Genomic DNA, 22,737 nt, shown 5'->3' with positions numbered 1-22,737 from the left:
CATAGATATACTGCATTCTAGCTGTATTTTTTTTTTACCATTTATTTTTACCAGGCTAAACCATTAAGGGAAACAATGGGAAAGCTTTATAGTGTCATGCAAAAGTTCATTATTTTTCCATTGGCAACTCTCTATGTCAATTTATTTTAGTCAATTACACAATAACATATTATATATGTGTACACAATATTATTATATAGTATCAATGCATTTATGTAGTTACAAAGTTTTCATTTTTTTTCCTTTAAAACATATGGAAACCATTTAACATTTTAAAAATCTGTTAAAATGTGCATGCATATGATGACTCTACAAAAGTTACATTATCTAAGGAATATGTAGGAGTTACAGTGTATCATATCTCTGTGAGGAAAAATATAGAGGGATATAAATAAGAAAAACTCCAGTTTCAAATAATATGATCATTGGGACTCAGAGACACCTGTCTGAAAACAACCTTTGCAATCTGAATTAAAAGCTAGCGATGGTGAAAATGCAGTGCAGGTAGTCCTTGACTTACGACCGCAATGGAGCCCCAAATTTCTGTTGCTAAGTGGGACCTTTGTTAAGTGAGTTTTGCCCCTTTTTACCACCTTTCTTGCCACACTTGTTAAGTGAATCATTACAGTTAAGTTAGCAACATCGTTAAGTAAATCCAGCTTCCCCATTGACTTTGCTTGTTAGGAGGTTACAAAAGCAGATCACATGACCCTGTGGGGCACCGCAATTGACAGAAATAGGAGCCAGTTGCTAAACATCTGGATTTTGATCAGGTGACGGGGGTGTGTGCTGCAATGGTCATAAGTGTGAAAAATGATCATAAGCAGGGGTGGGATTCAACCGGCATTACTATTGGTTCGGTGACTATGTTTTGCACGCGTGTGTAAAAAAACCTTAAGCTATGCCTCCCGGACAACTGAAAAGCCCTGCGTGCAGGTGCGCAGAATTTGAAAAGCTGCTTTTTCAACCGCAGCTGTGCTGCACAAAGCAGCTGAGGTTGAAAAAGCAGGAAATAAAGGACAGGTAAGAGCCCAGGTGGGCGGGTGGGCCAAACAGCAGCAAACACAGAACCGGTTCGGTGTCTGCTGCTCTTCAGAGCTATCAGTTCTACAGAGCTGGACAGAACCGGTAGCATTCCACCCCTGATCATAAGTCACTTTTTTCAGTGTGGTTGTAACTTTGAATAGTCACTAAATGAACTGTTGTAAATCAAAGATTATCTGTATGTCAGTTTTTGGATGATGGTTGCAAGAAAATGCCATGATAAAGTAAGTGAAGAAAGCATGGTGATTTGACACTAGTTCTCTGAAATAAAAAAGATATATTTTCCACCTTTTTTTCCTATGCCTGTTAAGTTTTTTCAACCATTCTTTATCAAAGAAATGCAAAGAAAATTACCAGACAGACAAGTTCCTTTATTTTAAAATATTTTCATCCTGCTTTTCTATTTAAAAAGCCCTTAGAACAGCTTTTAAGATTTACTTACAGTGTATCCATGTGGTTAACTACATACTCACAGAATAATAGGTCAGACAATTTTGCTGTAATTGGAATCAGTCGCAACTACATTCAATTCCGTTTAAGCTCAACCCAAATTTAAAAAATACTTATGAACAATATTGCTCTTCCTATATTTAATACAATTCTTTCTGCCCCATCATATATTACAGTTTGCTGGTAACGTTGAACAAAGAAATGAGCCCTGAGACCATAGATAAGGTAGCCCTGCTCAGTGGCCTCTTCAGTGATGTCGAATATCCAGGTCAGAGCAAAAGATTTAGCAGATAAATTACTAGCTCGCCTTCTCAGTTCAGTGATGTTCCTCTGCCTTGAACAAACTATTGCACATGCTCAAAACCTGCACTTTTGAAATAAGATCCTCATCTTGACACAGAGCAGATCTAAGACAGATTCCAAATCTACCCAAGACAGCCAGTTGCAAAATTCAGAAGAAGGCCTAAACCAGTGATGCTACAGTATTGGCCTTCTGAAGTAAGTCTCTTTCCTCCCCTTCTCCACACTTAACAATAGCTCTGTAGCTCTGTTTTTCAGTCAGCCATTCTAAGGAGTGTGGATTTCTACTCCAAGAATTCTGGGAGTTGAAGTCCACACAACTTAAAGTTTAAAACTCACCACTCTAGAATTTGTTCTGTTATCTCACACACATATAAAAAGCAAGCCTAGCTTATTTCATTTAATACCCTAATGTACGATTAAAGAGAAACCCAATGGTGCTTTTTCAAAAAGCAACTGGACTTTGTTTTTCCTTGAAGTTGCCTTTTGAAAAGCACCTTTGGGATAACCATTTTTAGTTTGAGACCAATTTTTCTGTAGCTTTAATTACATTTACAAGAGAATGGTAGTGATGATGATAGCAGTAGCAGCTTGTGTACCTTACTGGCTAGCTATTTGGGTGCCTAAACAAACAAAAACAAACAAACAAAAAAGACTACTGTATGACTACTTCATGATCCTGTAGGACTATTTTAAATTTTGGTTCCAGCTTGACTTCATTACACTGACAGATGTGCTGCATAGAGGCCAGAAATAAAACATACCAGTATAACAGTCAGGCCTTGGACATTTTTATGTTCAATAAACTGTAAATAAATACCTTGTGATATAAACCATTTGATGCATTTTAAAGCTCCAGTAATAATTTTTATTCATTTTCACCTCTTCTTCTATGAAAGTTTAGTCAATATGTCTGTGTCTGTGTTTGCACATGCATGTATTTGCACACACACGTGCCAATGACAACTTTTCAATCAGTGCTTCCATGCTCTAAACAGCCAATGTCTGTGTGTGCATGCATGCACATGTGCACATGCCAAGAAAGTGCCTCCATAAACAGTCCCTCCCTCCCTCCCTGCCCCCCTCTCTGTATATGTGTGTGTGTGTGTGTGTGTTGATGCATGTGCCTGTACAAACCTTTCAGTAATGATTCCTGGTGACTCTCTGGACAATCTTCCCACAATTTTCTGGGCAGGGTTTTCAGAAATGCTGTGGACTTACCTGCTTCCTAAGGCTGAGAGAGAGAGTGACTGGCCCAGGTCATCCAGCTGGTTTCGTGTCTAAAGGGGGACTGGAACTGGAACTCAGGGTTTCTCAGTTTCTACCCAGGCATTTTAATCTGTAGATCTGGCAAGTCTAACAGCCAGTTAGTTTGCTGATTTTTGCTTATCAACTTGCTAGTGGACAAATTTGTAGAGGCTTCTTAGAAATCAGGTAAGCGTATTTCCCACTAATAATATACTTCATAATTTATATATATTTTCATCTTTTTTCCTACAAGGAAACCTGTGTGGAAGCAAATTTTATTCTCAGGCATTTGTGATGGAGATTTAGCTGAAAGACTTACCCTAGTCCCCTTCATGGCCGACTGTATGTTTGAATCTCTAACCCCCAACTCTGCCTGCTATATACGTAGCATCCTGGTTTGAATATACAATAAGAATTATATCTGAGTTGTCCTTGTTACATTTATATAGCATCCAGCCAAAAAAGAGTGTTTTTCCTTGGATAATTCCAGTCATTCCACAAGCAATATTAATTATATTAGTTGTTATAATTAGTATGTTTATTTCATATGTCATCTTATGTTCTTTTCTGGCTATTTTTATATTAAAATAAATGTACCTGTACTCTGACTGCATTAATGAAGCAAAAACCACAGCCTCTGAACCAATGATTGCCAACTTCTCCAGGAATTCTTGGTAGCCTGCAAAGATGGCACTCGTATAAGATCTTCCCTGGCACTCATATATGGAGCGTGAACATGGAGAAAGCCTGAAAGTGTAATGGTATCTTCCCTTCTGAAATTTGCACTCAAGTGTACAAAATCCAGGGAAGAAGTTAAACTCCCGCTGTTTGAAGTGCAGTTTAGGCTCTCATCTCTGCTTCCAGTTTGGAGTAATTAGATTACATCATTTTCAAATATCTAAGGAATTATGTGGCAATAGTCCCAAAGGTGCTTTTTCAGGAGGCAACTGGACTTTCTTGTTTTTTGTTTTCTTCCTTTTTTCCTTTTTCTTTGGTTTCGCTTGAGGCAATAGAACGAACCGCACATCCTACATACACTTCTCTGAAAGGAGGGAGCATGTAGAATTGAAGGCAAGAAGGCCTCCTCCCATCCAAAGAGGATTTTTAATTGGCTGAAGCAACGGGGGGGTTGTTTTTTCATTCAGTTGTGTCACATTCTCAGAAATCGCCTGGAAAAGCCCCTATGGTTTTCTTGGTAAGGTTTTTCAGAAGTGATGTGCCATTGTCTCTGTCTTAGGGCTGAGGGAGAACGTGGCTAGCCCAAGGTGACCTAGCTTGGCTTTATTCTAAGCTTGACCACTGATTATTGGAAGCCCAGGAATGGGAAAGCGGGATGCTGGCAATCAACCTTATGGGTGTACTTTTGAGGGAAGCCTCAAAAGGCTGCAAATGTTGCTTCTGGTGAGCTGTCCATAGAAAGTCCACTAGTACAGGTAAGAGGGACACCCTTTAGACTGAATCGCACCTGAAGAACGGAGCACCTCAAACACTATGTCAGTAGACCATCCAGGACACAATCTCCATCCCAGAGCAGATTCTCTGCAGACTCTCGGGCTGAATAAAGCATTAAAGCACTGTGTGTCGCTCAAGGAAATCCAGGTTAATAGGCTTGTCTGGCACCAGCACAATACGGGAGAGAGGCTTCACATCTGTGCATTGTGGGTCTGGTCTGATCAAGAACTTCTGGATTATCTGGAAACAACCCAGAGAAAAATTGTACATTATTTCATGGGCCTCTTGTCCGGTTCTACCTTGCCTAAATCCATTCAGATAACAGGTAGTCCTCGACTTACAATAGTGACTTTCAAACTTACAACGGCACTGAAAAAAGTGACTTATGGCCACGTTTCACACTTATGACCACTGCAGCATTCCCACGGTCAAATGATTTACATTTGGATGCCTGGCAACTGACTCATATTTATGACATTTGCAGTGTCCCAGGGTCATGTGATCCCCTTGTACAACCTTCTGACAAAAAAAGTCAGTGGGGAAACCAGGTTCACTTAACAACCAGGTTACTAATTTATAACACCTGCAGTGATTCACTTAACAAATGTGGTAAACAAATTTCATAAAATGAGGCAAAACTCATTTAGCCAATGACTCACTTAGCAACATAAATTTGGGGCTCAATTGTGGTCATAAGTTGAGGACTATCTGTACTGATATTTGTTTCTGACCTCCTGCATCGCAGCATTTTATGACAAAATGGTTGCCAGTTGGCAAAGTCATGAGAATGGAGAAGGAATGACCTTTTCCTCCTAAAGTCGTATCCACGGATCACGTCATACTTAAAACGGTAGAGTTCCCAAATAAATACATTTTGTTCTCTTTTCTACATCTTCTGGCATAGGGAAATTGCTACTTCTCTGACTTTGGCTTTGCTTCTTGAAATGAGGAAGGTCGTCTTATTGTACCCCTTTGTTTCTATTCCAACTACCCACTGAAGTTAAATCTACTATGAAGAGCAATGGGATGGGAAGGAGAGAATGGTCAGTCCCGTAAAGACCATGAAGTCACAGGGTTTCCAAATATACCACATGCTTGAAGGATTAGACACAGGTAATCCTTGACCTACCGCTACAATTGGGACCAGAATTTCAGTTGCGAAACAAGGTGGATGTTAAGTGAATCGTGCCCAATTTTACGACTTTTTTTTGCTGTAATTGGTTCTTAAGTAATTTAGAGAAGAGCTACATGGATGATCAGGAGTCTGGAGGGGAAATCATATGATGAACGGCTAAAGGAACTAGGTGTGTTCAGCCTAAGGAAGAGAAGGCTCAGGGGAGACATGATAGCAGCCTTCCAATACTCGTGGGACTGTCACAAGGAAGATGGTGTAAATTTATTCTCCGTAGCACCCGAAGGCAGATAACGGAGCAATGGGTGGGAAGCTCGTCAGTGGTAGATTCAACCTGGAAATAAAGAGGACTTTCCTGAGGGTAAGAATAATTAATCAATGGAACAGCTTGCTTCCCTGAGTTGTGGTTGCTCCATCGCTGGAAGTTTTCAAAAAAATAATAATACTGGACAACCATTTGTCTGGAATGGTATAAGTAATCCTGCCTCGGGCCGGGGGTTGGACTAGAAGACCTCCAAGATCCCTTCCAGCCATCTGACTCTATGATTCTTATTGCAGTTGTTAGGTGAATCATGCAGTGGTTACTGGTGAGTCCAGTTTCCCCCATTGATCACCTCAGAGGTGGTATTCAGCAGGTTCTGACCGGTTCTGAAGAACCAGTAAGTGGAAATTTTGAGTAGTCCAGAGAACCGGCAAATCCCACCTCTGACTGGAGATTTTACAGTATCCTTCCCCTGCCACGCCCACCAAGTCAGGCCCACAGAACCGGTAGTAAAAAAAATTGTGAATCCCACCACTGGCGAAGACCAGTTGTAAGTCACTTTTTTCAGTGCCATTTTAACTTTGAACGATTGTAAGTTGGGGACTATCTGTATTTTTCATCTAACCCACCTTCCACCTTCTGGGAAACAGCTAACAAAATGTATATTTCCCCTACATTAACAGGCAACAAAAGGTCAGGGGAAAGGGTGGAATCCCGCTGATTTCCCTGCGGATGGAAACCAGACTTGAACCCCAGAAATGAAGTTGGAATTTCACTTTATTTTGCAGCCACGACATCACAGATCATACCGAGACTGGCACGCGTGCGCTCACACACAGAAACTACTTACCCGGATCAGAGCCAGGTGCATTTCAAGTTCAGCAATGCGACGCCCTACACAAGCACGGACTCCAAAACCAAAGGGAATGGAACTGAAAGGGTGAGGAGACACCTCTCTCCGGTCTCGCAACCAGCGGTGTGGCAGGAAGCGTTCTGGCTCCGGGAAGTTGGCCTCGTCATGCGAGATGCCGTAGTGAGCCAGCACAAAGAGGGTCTAAGCCCAATGGAAAGCACAGACAAAAAAAAAAATTAGAAAAAGGATTATTACAGAGTAAGCCAACGGGAGATACTGCTTTTCAACAAGATTCTTCCTCAGGCAGATCTATGGTGATGGCAACAAACATGGGCAGAGTCAACACGGGGATCCCTTCCACGTGGGAGGGGATAGAATACTGGCATGTTTCCAAAATGCAAATGCTGTCAGTTGACGAAGATCAAGCTCTACGGCTTGTGTGCAACAGGAACAGAGTGTGTGCCTTCATCACCTGTGTTGGTATTGGCCTGTAGTGAGTTCTCAGACTGCATAGCTTACTTTATATTCCATAGGGAAACAATTATCTTATAAATAAAATTGCTTTCTAATTGAATCCTTGATCCTTATATATTCCAACCTGTCCATTTTCCTAGACTTTGCCTTACTTTGCCCAGCATGGACTGACATTCCTAATGAGTGCTAGCTTTCCTAGCATGGACTGCTTATTGTTGTGGTTAGCCGGCAGCAGGTGCGGAGGGCTGAGGAGAGTGAGGACTCAGATGAGGGGCCAGGACCATTAGGGAGTGGACTGCTGCCTTCAGAGATTGTGGGGGCTGGCAGCAGCGATGAGGAGATTCCCAAGGAGCCTGTGCCAAGTGCGCGCGCATGCAGGATTGCTCGCAGGAGAGAGCAGCTACAACAGCACGGGTGACTCGGGAGTAAGTCTGCAAGGTAATGGCCCCTCCTTCAAGAAGATAAAAGCCAGCTGTGCAGCGAACGTTCTTTGTAGCAAGCAAAGACATTTTGAAACTCAGCCTCGTGGACATTACAATTGGTATTTGAAGACTCTTGTATTGTAAACTATTTCTTATAATGTTGTTTTTTTGGCAGCCTTGCCAAAACTTGGCAAGGCTCTTTCTTGTCGGAGCTAATTAGTTCGAAGCAGCCTTTTATCTGTGAAGAAACAAAATTCATAGATGAAACATTAAAAGGTTGTGCTGCTGCCTTTGTCTTGTGTTTGCTGACTTGGAACCAGGTTTGGGTCAGAACAGCTATCCCAATGATTACATTATATTTCACATTCTTTCTGGTGATTAAGCCCAATTCACTTAGAGAAGTCCTGCTTACAAGATCAATACTACACTAGTACTTACATCCTTCGGGAACTGGTATCCTTGAATGACAACTTCCTTCTCTGCAATAATCCGTGCGTTGGTGGGGACCACCGGATAAAGCCTTCAAAGGAGGAAGTGGCAGATCAGTGGACAGCATTGAACATCAGGAAGAGGCCCCTAATGACCTAGGCCAGCAATCACAACCCTTTTGGGTTTGGCGTGCATCATAGGTTCATCACCTAGGCCAGCTTGATGACCTTAGACCAGTCACTCATTCTTGGCCCTAGGAAGGAGGCAATGGCAAAACCACTCCTGAAAAACCTTGCCAAGAAAACTGCAGAGGTTAGTCCAAGAGGTTTTACAGGTCAACAATTGACTCAAATCCATTCAAATAAATCGAAGGGAGGAAAGAACCCCCTTTTTAGTCAAGAATGCCAGGTGCTAAGGGAGCATTGTAAAAATGTGATTATAGTGTGTTATATTAACTGGCAGAAAAATCCTGACCCAGCTAGAAAACGGGACAATTTCCTTTCAGACTTGTGGTTATCAGCAGGGGTGGGATTCAAATTTTTTAACAACCGGTTCTGTGGGTGTGGCTTAGTTGGTGGGTGTGGCCAACTCAATATCACTCACATCGAGGCATGCATCTCCTCGCCTGGCCTCTCATGACTGTGGGGATGCTGCAACAGTTGTAAGTGTGAAAAATGGTCATAAGTCACTTTTTTCAGTGCCACTGTAAATTTGAATGGTCACTCCACACAAGCAAAGTACCAGCAAAGGAGGGGGGGAAAACCTCCAGAGAAGTTCCAGAGACAGGAAGTCAAGTCCTGCCAAGAATGTAATAAGGGTTAACGGAGAGGCAGCTGGAGTCTTAGTGGACAACCAGCTATATGAGCCAGCAGTGTGCAGCCGCCGCCAAAAAAGCTAATGCAATCCTGAGTTGTATTAACAGAGGGATACAGTCAAGATCAAGGAAAGTATTAATACCACTCTATAAAGCCTTAGTAAGACCACACCTAGAGTACTGCATCCAGTTTTGGTCACCACATTATAAAAAAGATGTTGAGACTCTAGAAAAAGTACAGAGAAGGGCAACCAGGATGATTAGGGGACTGGAGGCTAAAACATAGAATGAACAGTTGCAGGAACTGGGCTTGGCTAGTCTAGTAAAGAGAAGGACCAGGGGAGACATGATAGTGGTCTTCCAATATTTGAGGGGCTGCCACAGGGAGGAAGGGGTCAAACTATTTTCTAAAGTGCCTGTAGGCCAGACAAGGAATAATGGATGGAAACTGAACAAGGAGAGATTTAACTTGGAAACAAGGAGAAACTTTCTGACAGTGAGAACAATCAACCAATGGAACAGCTTGCCCTCGGAAGTTGTGGGAGCGCCATCACTTGAGACTTTCAAGAAGAGATTGGACTCCCATTTGTCAGAAATGATGTAGGGTCTCCCGCTTGGGCAGGGTGTTGGACTAGATGACCTACAAGGTCTCTTCCAACTCTGATTATCTGTATCTGTAAGCAACCCCAGAATGTTTCCTTCCTGCCTTCCTTACAGGATTAGGCCAGTAATTTCTTCTAACAACCAGTTCTCCGAACTGCTTAGAATGTTAACAACCAGTTCTAGTGAATAGGTGTGAACTGGTAGAATCCCACCCCTGGTTATCAGGACCCAAGACTACCTTAATGGCACACATACACAAATATGAAAGCCACAGAAAGGCCCTCAGAACCACACATTAAAAACTGGGTTGTGGGGGAATACTGTACTAGTTTCTAGCAGCTGACAAATATTCTTTTTGTGCTTCACGGTTTCCTGAACACATCAGGTGAGCCACTGTCTCACCCAGAATTTTGCATCTGCAAGACTTCCAGCCTTACATTCCCATAAATGCAGGTAGTCCTCAACATGACCAACTTACCTTGGAGTTATTTACAACTCAGATTTGAAGTTCTGACAGTTGCTCCTTCCCCCCACAGTCACAACCTTGAGGAACTCAGCAATATAACTGTATTTAAGCTGTTTGCAGTATCCTTCGGTCACGTGACTGTTTTACCATAGTTTTGTTGAAAAGCGGCATTTCCAGTTTTCAGCAAAACTGTGCTCACAGCAAACAATTGGTTCACTGAATGCCCACGGTGATTCGCTTAGCAACCACCACATAAAATTGGGTCATAATAATGGTGTAGGGTCCATTATGGTTGCAATATGAGATCTGTCGGTAGTTTCTTAAAAACCCAGGCTGCAAAGCTGCAATAGTAGCCACTCTATCCTTGATCTGAGGTTAAGACTGCATCCGGCTTCTTTGCTCAACCATAGAGAGGCTCCTACCTGAGAGTCTCCTTAATTATCGCCTTAAGCAGAGGCATCTTGTTGATGACCTTGGCTTCAGGAATTTGGTCTGGGGATACCACATTGGCTATTTCCTGGTATAAATCTTCCTGGATGTCTGGGTTTCTAGCCAGGTGGTACAAACACCAAGACAGAGTATTGGATGTCTGAAAAGACCAAACGAGAGATGGAAGGTGATAGACTTCCGCTCTGGGCAGGGGAATGAACAGACAGGTGTGACGACATCATCACAAACGCTATGACTTATGTCAGACGCTGGGATGCCCATGACATTACTCAAGGTCAAAGGATCAGAAAATGGAATAGAAAGGCTCTCTGGAAATGAGCAAATTACTGCCATTTAAAATGGCCAACAACTGTGCATCACCATGGGTCTTGCGGAGTGTGTTAGTATGAAAATATAGTAAATAAAACAGGCAATTCAACAAGTAGATAAAAAGAAATCTGTCTTCGTACAAAATAGCTTCCTATTTTTGCTCTAGAAGAATACTCTTAAACATCTGGTGCAGTCATAGCAAACGTTTGGGCTCAGTGTGTCAAAAATTTGGAAAATGCCTAACTTGATTCTGCTCCCATGCCATACATGCACACACATACTAAACCAAAGATAAACAATTCTCTATCGCCCCAACCTCCCTGTTCTAAGCCACCCTGTACAGTGGCACGGTGGGGCAAATGTTGAGCCTGAAGTAGAGGTCCAGGTCTTGGACTTCAGCCTTAGGGCCCTGCTGCCATTCGAAAAGGCCATTTCATACAATTCCTCATTTCCCCTGCCCAGGATCTGCCACATAACTGCTTATCTTTACATGATGTTTTCTTTCTGTTGACAGGTCCCTGCAGTTTATCTGAGGCTGCTGTGGGTCGCACGAGGCCTTTGGTCTTGAATCATCTGCAGAGAATGGTCTCCAGTGGCTTCTGCAAACTCTGAAAACTGTATTGAAAGCGTATCTCATTCTCACATGATTTTCAGAAGGTCCAGAGACTGCATGGACTCATGTCCATTCTCATGTAGCTTCTTCAGCCTCAGAAAATCACAAGAGAACAGAGCATGCTTTCAAGAATAGTCGCCGGATCTTAGTGAACATTGGCGAAACATTGTAGTGTGTCATCTTTGACACTCATGAGTCGCCATCACTATTCTAGTGCATTTTGGGGCTTTCAAGCAGTAGTGTGAAGGAATATAGGCTGATCAGCAGGTGACCACATGCTCAACAATATGACAAGTGTTTGCCATCACTTTTGCTCCTCAAGCGTCAGGGCACCCATATTGGAAGAATAGGTAGTCAATGTCCTACCGTGTCAACACCAGCCAATAGCAGCTCTGCTATGCTTCCATATATCTCTTCATGACTAAGTTGCCCACTGGTAAGCAAGTATGTCAAGTATCCTGAAACTTCCTCACCCTGTTCCAGACGCTTCTCTAAATCCAAAGTCTTCTGATCAATCAGTTTTTTTCCTACAGCATGAAAGAGCTTCGGTTACTGACGGTTCACAATATTGAGACGAGCAAGACAATGTCCATTATAATGGACAGGTATTCATCCATTGATTCCTTGGCTATGCAAAGTAGCTTAAAGAAAATACAAATTTCCCAAGAGGAACACAGACAAATGTCAGCTCCTGGGATGAAATCAAGCTGATTTGACTAGAAATCCACAGACTTATTCTCAGATCCCTATCACTCACGTACCAAAGCCAAAGATAATATCCCAGCCTTCTAGGTAGCGGTTAAAGAAAGGCAGCCTGTTCCGTGTCCATTTAGGTAGGACGGTGACAAAGACAGAATTCCTGAACATATATCCAATAGCATCAATGAATTTTTTTGTTTCAGTGGGTATCTGTTTCTCTAGGCAGCCAATGCGGGTCTCAAAAAGAATATAGGAGATACCTGGAAGTAAAAAATACATGAGTCATATAATTATGCACAATGGCAGCCAGTAGGAAAATAAAACCTGGAGTCTTGAAAGAAATGGATCAGATAAAGATGAGATGTGGGAAGAGTGCCATTAGTCATAGTGAAAGGTATTCTGGTTATGCTTCCAATTTGTATAGAAGTACTGAAATGGATGACAGTCCAGTGAGCAGGATATACTGTACAGTGGCCATACTGATAATCAGGCAACATTTGTAGACAGTTGACTCAAACTCTCCAAGGAGGGATATTCTCCCTGCTTGGAAGCATAGTGTCTATTCGGAAGGCTGCTTCATGTTAAGGCATCTTTCAGCTTATGCTTCCAGAGATGCTGTATTTCAGCTCCCTTAATGCCCTATCCAGCAATTCAGTTTCATAAATAAAAATGGGAAACTTTACTTGAATTTGTGATAAATTACTTTGGCTGAATCCCACCAGTTAACATTTATTCCCTTTATATCTTTGTGGGGATAGCTAGCTAGCTAGCTACCGTGTTTCTCACAAAATAAGGCCAGGCCTTTTTTTTTTTTTGACCCCCGAAAAAATGGCTAGGCTGTCTTTTGGGGGGTGACTTAATTTCCCCCCCCCTTGCATCCTCGGGTGGGCGGGCAGCGATGGCTTGGATTTTGACCTCGGTGCTGGTGGGGCACTTCGTATCGGGAGACCTTCCGCCACCGTTGCTTTCACTTCTCCCCATGCTGCCGTTGCGTTTAGGGCAACACCGTGGCGTTTGGCACAGCCATGCACAGCCAGCCAGGACTCCTCTCTGCAACCAGAGCCCAGCGGAGACACTCGGCTTCAGGCGCTCCTGTCACTGCCTTCCCTTCGCCTTCGAAGGCAAAGCCAATTCTTTTAAAAATGACGCCCTACTACTGGTACGACAAAGCCTCCCCTGCCCAAGAGGGCAGCCCAACCCCATGTGGGGAGGTGAATCTCCTGGGGCCACAGCGCAGGATCGGCCCACCCCGGAAGAAGCGCCCAGCCACCATCCCTGCCTGGCGCTGGGCAGAGCGTGAAGAGCTTTGCCTGGGGCGCCCAGCGCAGCTGACAGGTGGGCCCTCCTGCCCGGTGGCAGAGCTCTCGCCAAGGTAGCAAGCGCCTCCCCGCTGAGCCCTCCACTCATCCCGCTAGGGCCTGGATTTTTCCTGCTTTTTGGCACCACAGATTAACCAATTTTCTTCCTACAATGTCTATGAGGAACAGCCTAGCACAGGGGTGTCCAACCTTGGCAACTTTAAGACTTGTGGACTTCAACTCCCAGAATTCCGCAGCCAGCTTTGCTGGAATTCTGGGAGTTGAAGTCCACAAGTCTTAAAGTTGCCAAGGTTGGAACCCCTGGCTTAGCAGAAGGAATGTAATCTCCCCCCTCTGCTGCAGTTCTAAACAAAATACTTCTGCATGCAACTTTTTCTCCTGCTGCAACCACAATAATAAGAAAAGGAATTTTCTTCGTGAATTTTGTGGAAGAAGGAAGAAACAATTTTCTCCTTGGTGCACGCAGCAGTGATAATGTTCAACCTTACATTTGATCCTACTTCTTTTTAAAATCAAACCAAACCAAATCCTGCCAAAGGTCATAAGATCTCATATTCCACTTTATTTTGATTGTGCTCACATGACACACTGAACAAGCCAAACCCATTTTACCCTAGCTGTTGTGCACGCATAGTTTGTGCAGCTATTTTATTGTTTGGTGTCATAGAACTTCCAAAAGCTCACATGACTTAGTAAACTGTGGCTAAATAAGACATAAGAGCATCACCTACAAGAAACAACCTCAGAACTCAATAAAAGAACTCCTAGTTCATTCATAGTACCACCACAAGCTACAAACGCACCTTCTAAGGCAAATCGGTACAACAGGTTGGCCATATCGTCAACTTTTACTCCCGAGGAACTTTTACTTCTCTCATCTTGAAGGTACACTATGAGATCAGACACCACTTCATTGATGGAATCTGCATAGAGCAAAGCTTCAGAAGGCTTGAGCATCCTCTTGTTCAACACCTGGCGTAGACGGTGCCACCTTTCTCCATCCCTAAGAATGAGAGAGATGTTTTGTTAGCCCTTTGAGGTAGTCCAGACAGGAAGCCAAAACTGTGAATGCTAATATACTATCTGGATCAGTGGTTAATGACACTGAGTGTTGTGGTTTGCCAGCAGCCTGTGCAGATAGCAGAGGAATCGGACAGTGGGGAAGAATGGGGACCAGTCTGAGAGTCTGGAGAGGACTTGGATGAGGGTCCTGTGTCCAATGCAGAGACAGAGCCAGGACCATCTGGGAATGGGGTGCTGACTCTGGAGCCTCCAGAGTCTGGCAGCAGCGAGGCAGAGGAACAAGGGGAGCCTGTTCCCTGTGCGTATATGCGCAGAGCTGCTAGAAGGCAAGAGCAGCTGAGACAAAAGGGACGACTTGGGAGTAAGGCTCAGAGGTGATTGCCCCTCCCATAAGGTATAAAGGATGGGCAAAGGTGATGAAACTTCAAAGTTGCTCGTTCTGTTCAGATTAATCCTTGAAGCTCTGTGTAGACTTTGTACTTCGGTTGGTTTTTTTATAATTCATTTGGCACTCTAGTTGTTGGCAGTAATTCAAAGGAAAGAAAGGTGCGTGCTTATCTCGAGGGACTGTTTGATACTCATTACAGGCTGGGAATTAACATAATTCCCATCATTGAAATAAAACAAGAATTGTTTTAACTAATTACGGTCTTGGGAAGCCTTCATCAGAACACTGAATTTGTCAGCTGGAAATCTGACAGCCCGGGTTCAAGACCTGAGTGCCGCACAATAGGGTGTGCTCTCATTCTTGCCTCAAATTTTGCCCACCTAGCAGTTTGAAAGCACCCAAATATCAGTGTATAAATAGGCACGGATGGAAAGGAAACCACATTCAGTGCACCTTTTGCGTATAGCTATGCTAGCCACATAACCACAGAAGATGCCTTTGGACAATGCTGGCTCCCAAAGATGAGCAGCCCACCCTAGAGTTGGACACGACTGGACAGGGAAACCTTTACCTTTACTTTATTGTAAGGTTACAGTAAGAGAACCTTGCATGCCTTGAAAGCAATTCTCCCTTCCCTTGCCATTACTTCTCTCAGAAGTAGGGAGGGTCAGTTGTGAGATGCTTTATTAAATTACATTTCTGGTTTGGGCTTAGAGTTCATTTATCAGAGTGTGGTCTAGGCCACAGCTCTTCCTCCTGTCTTCCTCCTTCAGAGGCTATGCTACATGCAGGTTACAATATTCTCACAGGCAGTGGTGGGATTCAAATTTTTTCACTACCAGTTCTGTGGGAGTGGTATGGTGGGCGTGGCAGGGGAAGGATACTGCAAAATCTCCAGTCAGAGGTGGGATTTGCCGGTTCTCTGAACTACTCAAAATTTCTGCTGCCAATTCTCCAGAACTGGTCAGAACCTGCTGAATACCCATCTCTGCTCACATTTGGAGCATGTGTGGAATCAGATGAATTACTAGAATCTATTGGGAGAGTTAACTAGCAGGCTTAACTAAATGAGCTAGGTGTAGCTAACTCTCTACTTTGTTTATAGGGCTTCTTTTTTACGCGTGCACATGCACACACACACACACACACACACACACACACACAATTTAGAATTTTTTTCCCCCTCTGTATTTTTTATATTCTAGGTATAGTAAGTTTTTCTTCTTTTTCTCTTCAAGACACCTTTTTCTCATACAGGTTAAGCTTCTATGTATTTTTATATAGAAGTGTATATGTTTTATTTGTGTTTGTGAATATAGCTACACACACACAAACATACACTCCCCCCATAACCCACAAGTCATGACATTTCTTTTAAAGAAAGAGTAATTGTACTCTTTTTGAAATTTAAGAAAAAATAAACAACTCATCAGCAGTCATATTAATCTAAAATATAGAGGGTACCAACTGAATAGAAGACATTTGAAGAATTTGCACAGTACTTTGATCTACTGTAATGCTAAGACTTACATGACATTTCTGGGAAAAATACTGTTTAAATAATATTTATACCTTCCCCCTTACAGATTCAAGCCAGGTACCATGGCTGCACAAATCATGCTCAGAAATTACTCCTAAGAAGTTTAATTCAGCTTCCCCAAAGAAACGAGTTGCTCTGAGTTAATTATACAAGCATTCTCTGGAACTCAAATGAAATGTGAGTTGTTCTTCCACATATTTGAGAAACATAACACCTTCCATGACTGCTAGGCAGGCTTAAGTTTTCTTAATTTTGCCTAAGGAAAGGTACACATGTCATGGTACGGGTTGTATTGGGGCTAGCCAATACAGTAATTAGCTTTTTTTGAGGCATAGTAATTGATTTGTTTTCATTCTTACGTGCAGATTATAGATTAGCTTTGGGCGTAGTTGCACGTTTATGTGAATTTGTATTAGAAGTCTGTTTGTTTAATTAATTTCTGGATAGATTTGTGGTAGGCAACTGCTTGACACTCACTCAGTGAAAGGGCCGTACGATAAGTGCCGTATGTCTCGATGCTCCTTCCAAAGGCTCATGTCACTCCGCACTGGGTATTTTCCCTCCTGACGTAACAGCTCCTCCAAGATTTCAGGACTTCCAATATTAATATTAAGATAAGAACCAACAACAGATTTCCATATGGGGCCATACCTTTTCTTGGAAATGATCTAGAATAGAAAAAATAATGAGGTCATTTGGAGGCTGTCAAAAAAGTGGGATATATATTTGTGTGTGTTTATGTGCATGCACGCACATAGGTCATTCATCGCTCAGTGGAATAATTGTGAGAGTCAAGTTAGTCAGTTATTTGGACTGATCCAGTTCTTCAAGCAAGAAATCAGTGTAGGAGCTTGGCAGGGAGAAACCTTATTCTTTACTTTACCTGCTCTCTCTCTCTCTCTCTCCCCCTCTCCCTCCCTCCCTCCCCCCCTCTCAGCTAAGAAAGAGTGGCAGATAAATTAGGGGTTGAGGCCTGTCAAAACTCTTGCCAAGCTCAGCAATGCTAGCTTCCTGCATGGTTTTTCTCTTTCCCCTCATGAAATATGAGCACTGCAGCAAAGAGAGAGGGTGTGGGTAAGAAACTAGGAAAGAAACAAAAATGAGAGGAAACATGGCTGCTGGCTGTGGAATGTCAAATTCAATACTAAAACAATTGGTTTATGTTATGGATGAATGCAAGTGATAAGTAACACGTTTGAAACATTTCTCTTTTGAGTTGCAGGCAACGCCCCCCCGTAACCACTTTCTGCACTTTCTTGCCTGTTCCTTTGTCCAAAAGCTCAATCTGAGCTGTTTCTAGAATAGGGATGAAATCGATCTGAAGATACAATGAGTTCTCGTTTGTATGAAGGTTTAAGAAAAGAACCACAGGGATTCCCCTCCCCCTCTCTTCTCTGGGAGGCTTCAATGATATCAACATTTATCAATGTATATTTCTAGCTAAACACAGGATTATAATTTACAAGATGGTTTTTGTATCAAACCGGGAGTGTAACTAATGCTCTCCAAAGGGAAACCTACAGGCCCCAAACAGTGGAGAAATTGGGGCATGACCTTCTACCTGAGCTGCAAAAGTGGGAACTCACGGCATTAGATGATGGAAGCCTTATGCCTTCATCCCCAAACCCTTACATGTCTTTACTCTTTGTTCTCACCTGATGTGGCTATTCTTAAAAAGAAAGTCATGCTATGAAACTTGAATTGAAGTGGCCTAATTTTTGTAACAATTCACAACCAGCCTCACACACTGACTAAGCTATTTAGTTACTACACAGATTCTTAGTAGCTAAGAGAGACGCTGGCAGCTTCCCCAAAAATAAATGTTTTCTATGAAAACAGCCTTTGTTTTTTTGTTCCTTGCACTTCTGCAGTTTCACTGTTGGTTGAATTCAAAGGAGGTCCCTGAGGTCCAATGTGCGTACAGCCTGTCATGTCAAAAAGCCATTATTGTGCCTATCAGATTATGATATTTGTTAATACTTTGGGATATTCTAAAAACAAACAAAGAATCTCCAACCTGGTATTTAATAACATATAATTATATTTGCTGAATTGTTGTTTCATCTTGCTCAATCGTGTTTGGCACTTATTTCCCTACAGGAGCAGACTATGGATTCTGTAGTAATAAAGCCAACGAATTGCATACGCTGTTTTTCAAACATGATATTCCCAGCCCATGTTTAGTACACTGTCATGTCTTATCTGCTGTGGCGCAATAAAACTGCCTTTTTGTAATCTGTTAATCTGGAACCCAGCACTTTAATCTGTACATCTGAACTTCTTGCAACAGTCTGTTAGGGAAAGCAGAGAAAACAAGTTAAGTTCCGAAAAATCAGGCTGGTAAGTAGCCAGTGCTGACAAAGAAATTCAAATATTTGTCTTGGTTTTAAGTGAAAAGGCAGATGAAATGTTTATTCTAGCCTACCCTCTGGGTCCATTTTCTCTCTTGAGAATTTTTCCAATATCCTTTTTGTATAGGGAATCAAAAAAACAGAAGGCATCTAGTAGGAACTGTTGTTATTAACATATTTTATTAAATTAACTTTTTGTGAGCAGAGTCCTCTTAGTTTTTCACTGCCATAGACTGTTCTTCTATCATGTTTATATTTAGTGTAAAGGAGGGAAACATTATTCTGGGAGTTGAAGTCCGCCAGGCTTAAAGTTACCAAGGTTAGAGACCCCTACCTTAGAACAGGGTTGTCAAACTCACATTGTCACTGCAGTATCGGGACTCCCCCCACTTCATTAAACTGGGCATGGGTGTGATGCATCCAGTCCTTGAGCCCAGAGTTTGACAGCCCTGCCCTAGAAGATCCTTCCCCAACTGGTGCCCTTCAGCTATTCAGATGCAATCCACCTGCATCAAGATGGCTATGGAATGTAATTATTTGATATCTGGTTAACTGAACATTTGAGGGCATCAGCTGGGGAAAATTTCTCCTGGAGCAATGCTCCACCTAGGAAAATGCAAAGTCAACTGCCGATGTAAATCTGCAAGCCCATACACATTTATCTACATTTAATTAATATTTAAAATGACATGTCTCTGAGTAGATACATAAAATTATCAAGGAATCCTCTGCTCATTTGAAACTTGGCAGTTTTAATTTCTGTTTGCATAAAAAGCCCAGAAATGTGAGCTTCCTTAATGCCTTTCTGTCACATTTTGATTGACATGGTTCATTGTTTTAATACTTTCTTCTGGCTCAACTCTTTATAACTTGTTGAATTCCAGAAGCAGTGCCATGTGCCGTTGGTATTGGAATGCTGACGCCCAAGTTTCATTTGATCTACCAACAGTCACCTCCCAAATTATTGCAAATAATGGGATGGAGCCCATTAAACCGTTAGAAGGAACATGTGTTGTTGCCAGGGTGGGAAGGTGGAGGACTATTTTATTTTTATTTGTTTCTTTTATACAGTGTTTTTATATTTTTGTTAGCTGCCTTGAGTTGCCATGTACTAGTAGGTGGAACTATAAAATTTCTAATTAAATATAAATACATAAATAGACATAAATAATTATGCCTTTGGTGGGGTCTTTGGTGGTCCCAGAGCCTGCTTGTTTTCTTCCAGACATTCTGCAAGAAAGTGAGGGAACATTTTCTGTAGCACTGATGATGTTACCCAGTTAGGGTAATGAAACGTCTGCAAGGAAAGCCAGCTCAGAAAGCACCAAGGACCCCTCATGTCAACCCTGAGCTGCAAATATTCTCCTTTAAATACGGCTTTTATCAGAGGGGGTACTCAAACTCAAGCGCATCTGAACATAAGCAGAGTGGCTTTCTCCTCTCCATCCTGACCCTTCCCTAAGTCACTTCGGTGAATAACAACAACAACAACAACAACAACAACAACAACACGAGCTGGGATCACCCCCGAAGCAGCAAAAACAGAGCTCCATTCTTCGGTGCTCAGCTCTTAGTGCTCCAGCAGCATCCGGTGTCCTTTCGGGCCCGATGGCTGCCTGCCTGCGTTTTCCACGACAATTATTTGGCTCGTTCGCTCATCTCCAGGCGGCCGTGCAGCCTTCTGGCTACTTGAGACGAATGATGTCGGTAAAGAGTGCCAGGCCGTTCCCTCCAGAGGACCTCCCCCCCACACACACACACAACGACCACCACACATACCGCCCCGGAGACATCCCCGGTGGCCTCAATCACCTGAAGTTGGTGCATGTGCAGCAAGTAGCCTTTCACGAAGAGCCAATAGAGGGTCCCAAGGGACCCCGTTCCGGGCAACTCCTCCGGGCTCTTTAGCCGCTCTTCATGCCGGGGGATCGAAGCTGCCTGTGCAGCGTTGGAAGCAGCCCTCCAAAGGGGAGCCGGGCGGGGTACTTCGGACGGCGACTTCAAGCAGCGACCCAGCCTCCCGGCAAAGCCGCTCCACTTCCCCATAGCGCGGCTGGGTAGACTGAGCAGAGAAAGTAAGTGGAAAACAGGAAAGGAAGCGCGGGAGGAGCTGTCCAAAGACGTAAGAATGGAGCGGGGGGGTGGGGAGAGGGGGGGGAAATAGAAGCGGGCGGACACAAGTTAGTGCAGTAAGAACCATGGATTCTTCATGGACTCGCTTTCCCAAGAGGCCGTGGGCGGGCGACTCAGGGTCAAAACCAACCCTTCCCCGCCCATCACCTGTCGGATCTGGACAGGGAGATGAGGTTGCGTTCGGGTTGTTTTGAATCGCGGCGCCGAGCTCTACCAGTTGCGGAAGATTCGGCCCTGCAAAGGCTGGCGTCACGAGTTCCTTCTCTCGGGATCAGAGTAGAGGCGACTATGACAATGACCTTCCGTTCAAAAACCCGTCCCGGGTCCTCCCACGCCTCCTTCCTTTTCTGCCTGTTAAGGGACAATTCGCACTGTGGGGCAACCCAGTGGTGGATTAAGGCTCACTGGTGCCCTAAGCACTGACACATCTTGGTGTCCCCCCCCCCCACTCCTGTACAAACGAAGCCATATTCTCAACTTTGTGGTGCCTCCTTTGGGCCTGGTGCCCTAAGCACGGGCTTAGTCTGCTTAATGGTTAATGCACCACGCGGGCAGCCGAAAAGTTAGTATTTGTCCTAGCAAAGGGTACTGAGGTTCTAGGAATCTAGCTTCCTTCGGTTTAGGGTGGGCTAGAAAATTGTAGCAAAACAAACCGAAGGAGCCGCACAATTCAGCATCTTAATCCCAAATCGTCTCTCCGAACTGAAGCAAAACACTGAACGCAGCATTTGATAATGGAAAGATGCCTAAAAGGTTCCCCACACTATTAGGATTAATATTACCAGAGAAACCTCATTTAAAAAGGTGAGAGTTGCTGGCATGCAGAAGAATCAGCTTTTCTCTGAAGGCAGCATGATAAATAAGTGGCAAATTCTCTTTCTGTTTCCTTCTTTCAGCTTCTTGCATGAAAAATACAATACGTTAGCTCACGGTCTAAAGCAGAAGTGTCAAACTTGATTTCATTGAGGGCCACATTAGAGTTGTGTTTGACTTGGGGGGAGGGGCTGGGAGGGGAAGGGCTTGGGGAGGCATGGCCAATATGACATCACTCACGTGGTGGGGGGAGGGTCTGTAGCAGCCCAAGAGCTCTGCTAGCAAAACTCCGTTTTTGGCTGGGACAGTCTCCTGCAACCCTCTGCCAGCAAAAATAGAGCTAGGGAGAGCTACATTTTTACTGGCAGAGGCACCACTGGCTGGTCTTCACTGTTTCTATGGTGGTCCCGCAGGCTGGATCTAGCTCCCAGGCCTTGGGTTTGACGCCCTTGGTCTAAAATAAAACAATGCATCTGCCTGTAAGGAAGCTATACATGGAAGGAGGACATTTAAATGTCCACATGTGATCTTATACGCCTACATCCTCATGTGGAGGTGAGGTTGAGGCTGCCTTAAGCTGAGCTGAATTCCTCATAAGGACATGGACAAGTGATATAGTATTCTACTGGAGGGAAATTGTTTGCCAATACCTTTTTCTGACATGTTTTTTTTTTTTTACTTCCCAATCTACCCTGCAATCCTGAGCTTCTCTGATGACCTTCATCCTCACCGCACCCATTGACATCCAAACCTTGCTTAGATTTTTTTTTTTTTTGCTTTGAGATCAGCAATGTGCTACCGCTTGCTGGGACATCATTAGGCATCAGAATGACTGTAACTAGAGAATCCAAGTTCGTAAGCTCATTCTGCATCAATAACCCGAAGGCAGGCAAAGTCGTAAAAGAACTCTACTGTTTCAGACTTGCTAAAATCCTTTTTTATTTAATTGCATCTATAGTTTTGCCTTGAATAGCAGCATTCTCCATGCGCGCAAAGATCAGTCCACTTTCTGGAAGAGGGGAGAGGACTTTGATTTTGCAAGAATTAAATTAGAAACCGAATCGCTATGGAAAATGAATACCTTAGTTATTATCGGGTAATATATAATCTTAAAAAGAAAGAAATCTCCTCCCTTCTTTTTTTCTTTAGT

General features: G+C 43.3%; 1 protein-coding gene across 2 annotated transcripts; it reads right to left on the bottom strand.

The window, feature by feature from the left end:
• Positions 1 to 1,394: 1,394 nt before the first annotated feature.
• CYP27A1 (cytochrome P450 family 27 subfamily A member 1) lies at positions 1,395 to 21,052 on the bottom strand. Of its 2 annotated transcripts, XM_026707945.2 has the most exons (9): positions 20,454 to 21,052; positions 16,768 to 16,958; positions 14,143 to 14,342; positions 12,083 to 12,280; positions 11,688 to 11,848; positions 10,372 to 10,538; positions 8,076 to 8,157; positions 6,739 to 6,942; positions 1,395 to 4,734 (listed from the first exon to the last, which is right to left on the bottom strand). In XM_026707945.2, exons 1-9 carry the CDS (start codon positions 20,685 to 20,687, stop codon positions 4,609 to 4,611), a joined length of 1,563 nt encoding a protein of 520 aa, XP_026563730.2. In that variant the 5' UTR covers positions 20,688 to 21,052; the 3' UTR covers positions 1,395 to 4,608. The 2 variants fall into 2 exon arrangements, with proteins under 2 accessions (XP_026563730.2, XP_087776705.1); XM_087920579.1 differs by lacking the exon at positions 8,076 to 8,157 and having other exon boundaries at positions 20,454 to 20,871.
• Positions 21,053 to 22,737: the final 1,685 nt, after the last annotated feature.

Source organism: Pseudonaja textilis, chromosome 1 (genome assembly GCF_049901715.1).
Source record: "Pseudonaja textilis isolate UNSWEBS1 chromosome 1, rPseTex1.2, whole genome shotgun sequence".
Classification (NCBI taxonomy): Eukaryota; Metazoa; Chordata; class Lepidosauria; order Squamata; family Elapidae; genus Pseudonaja; species Pseudonaja textilis.
This window is presented reverse-complemented; position numbering and strand designations above follow the sequence as displayed.

Bases quoted from the DNA above. Each gene is read 5' to 3' on its own strand.
- CYP27A1 (XM_026707945.2), bottom strand. From the start codon at position 20,687: ATGGGGAAGTGGAGCGGCTTTGCCGGGAGGCTGGGTCGCTGCTTGAAG. The intron at 6,943-8,075 runs GTAAGTACTAGT...CATTGGGCTTAG, and splicing joins GATACCAGTTCCCGAAGGAT to ACCCTCTTTGTGCTGGCTCA. The intron at 4,735-6,738 runs GTAAGTAGTTTC...GGTTGTTTCCAG, and splicing joins TGCACCTGGCTCTGATCCGG to ATAATCCAGAAGTTCTTGAT.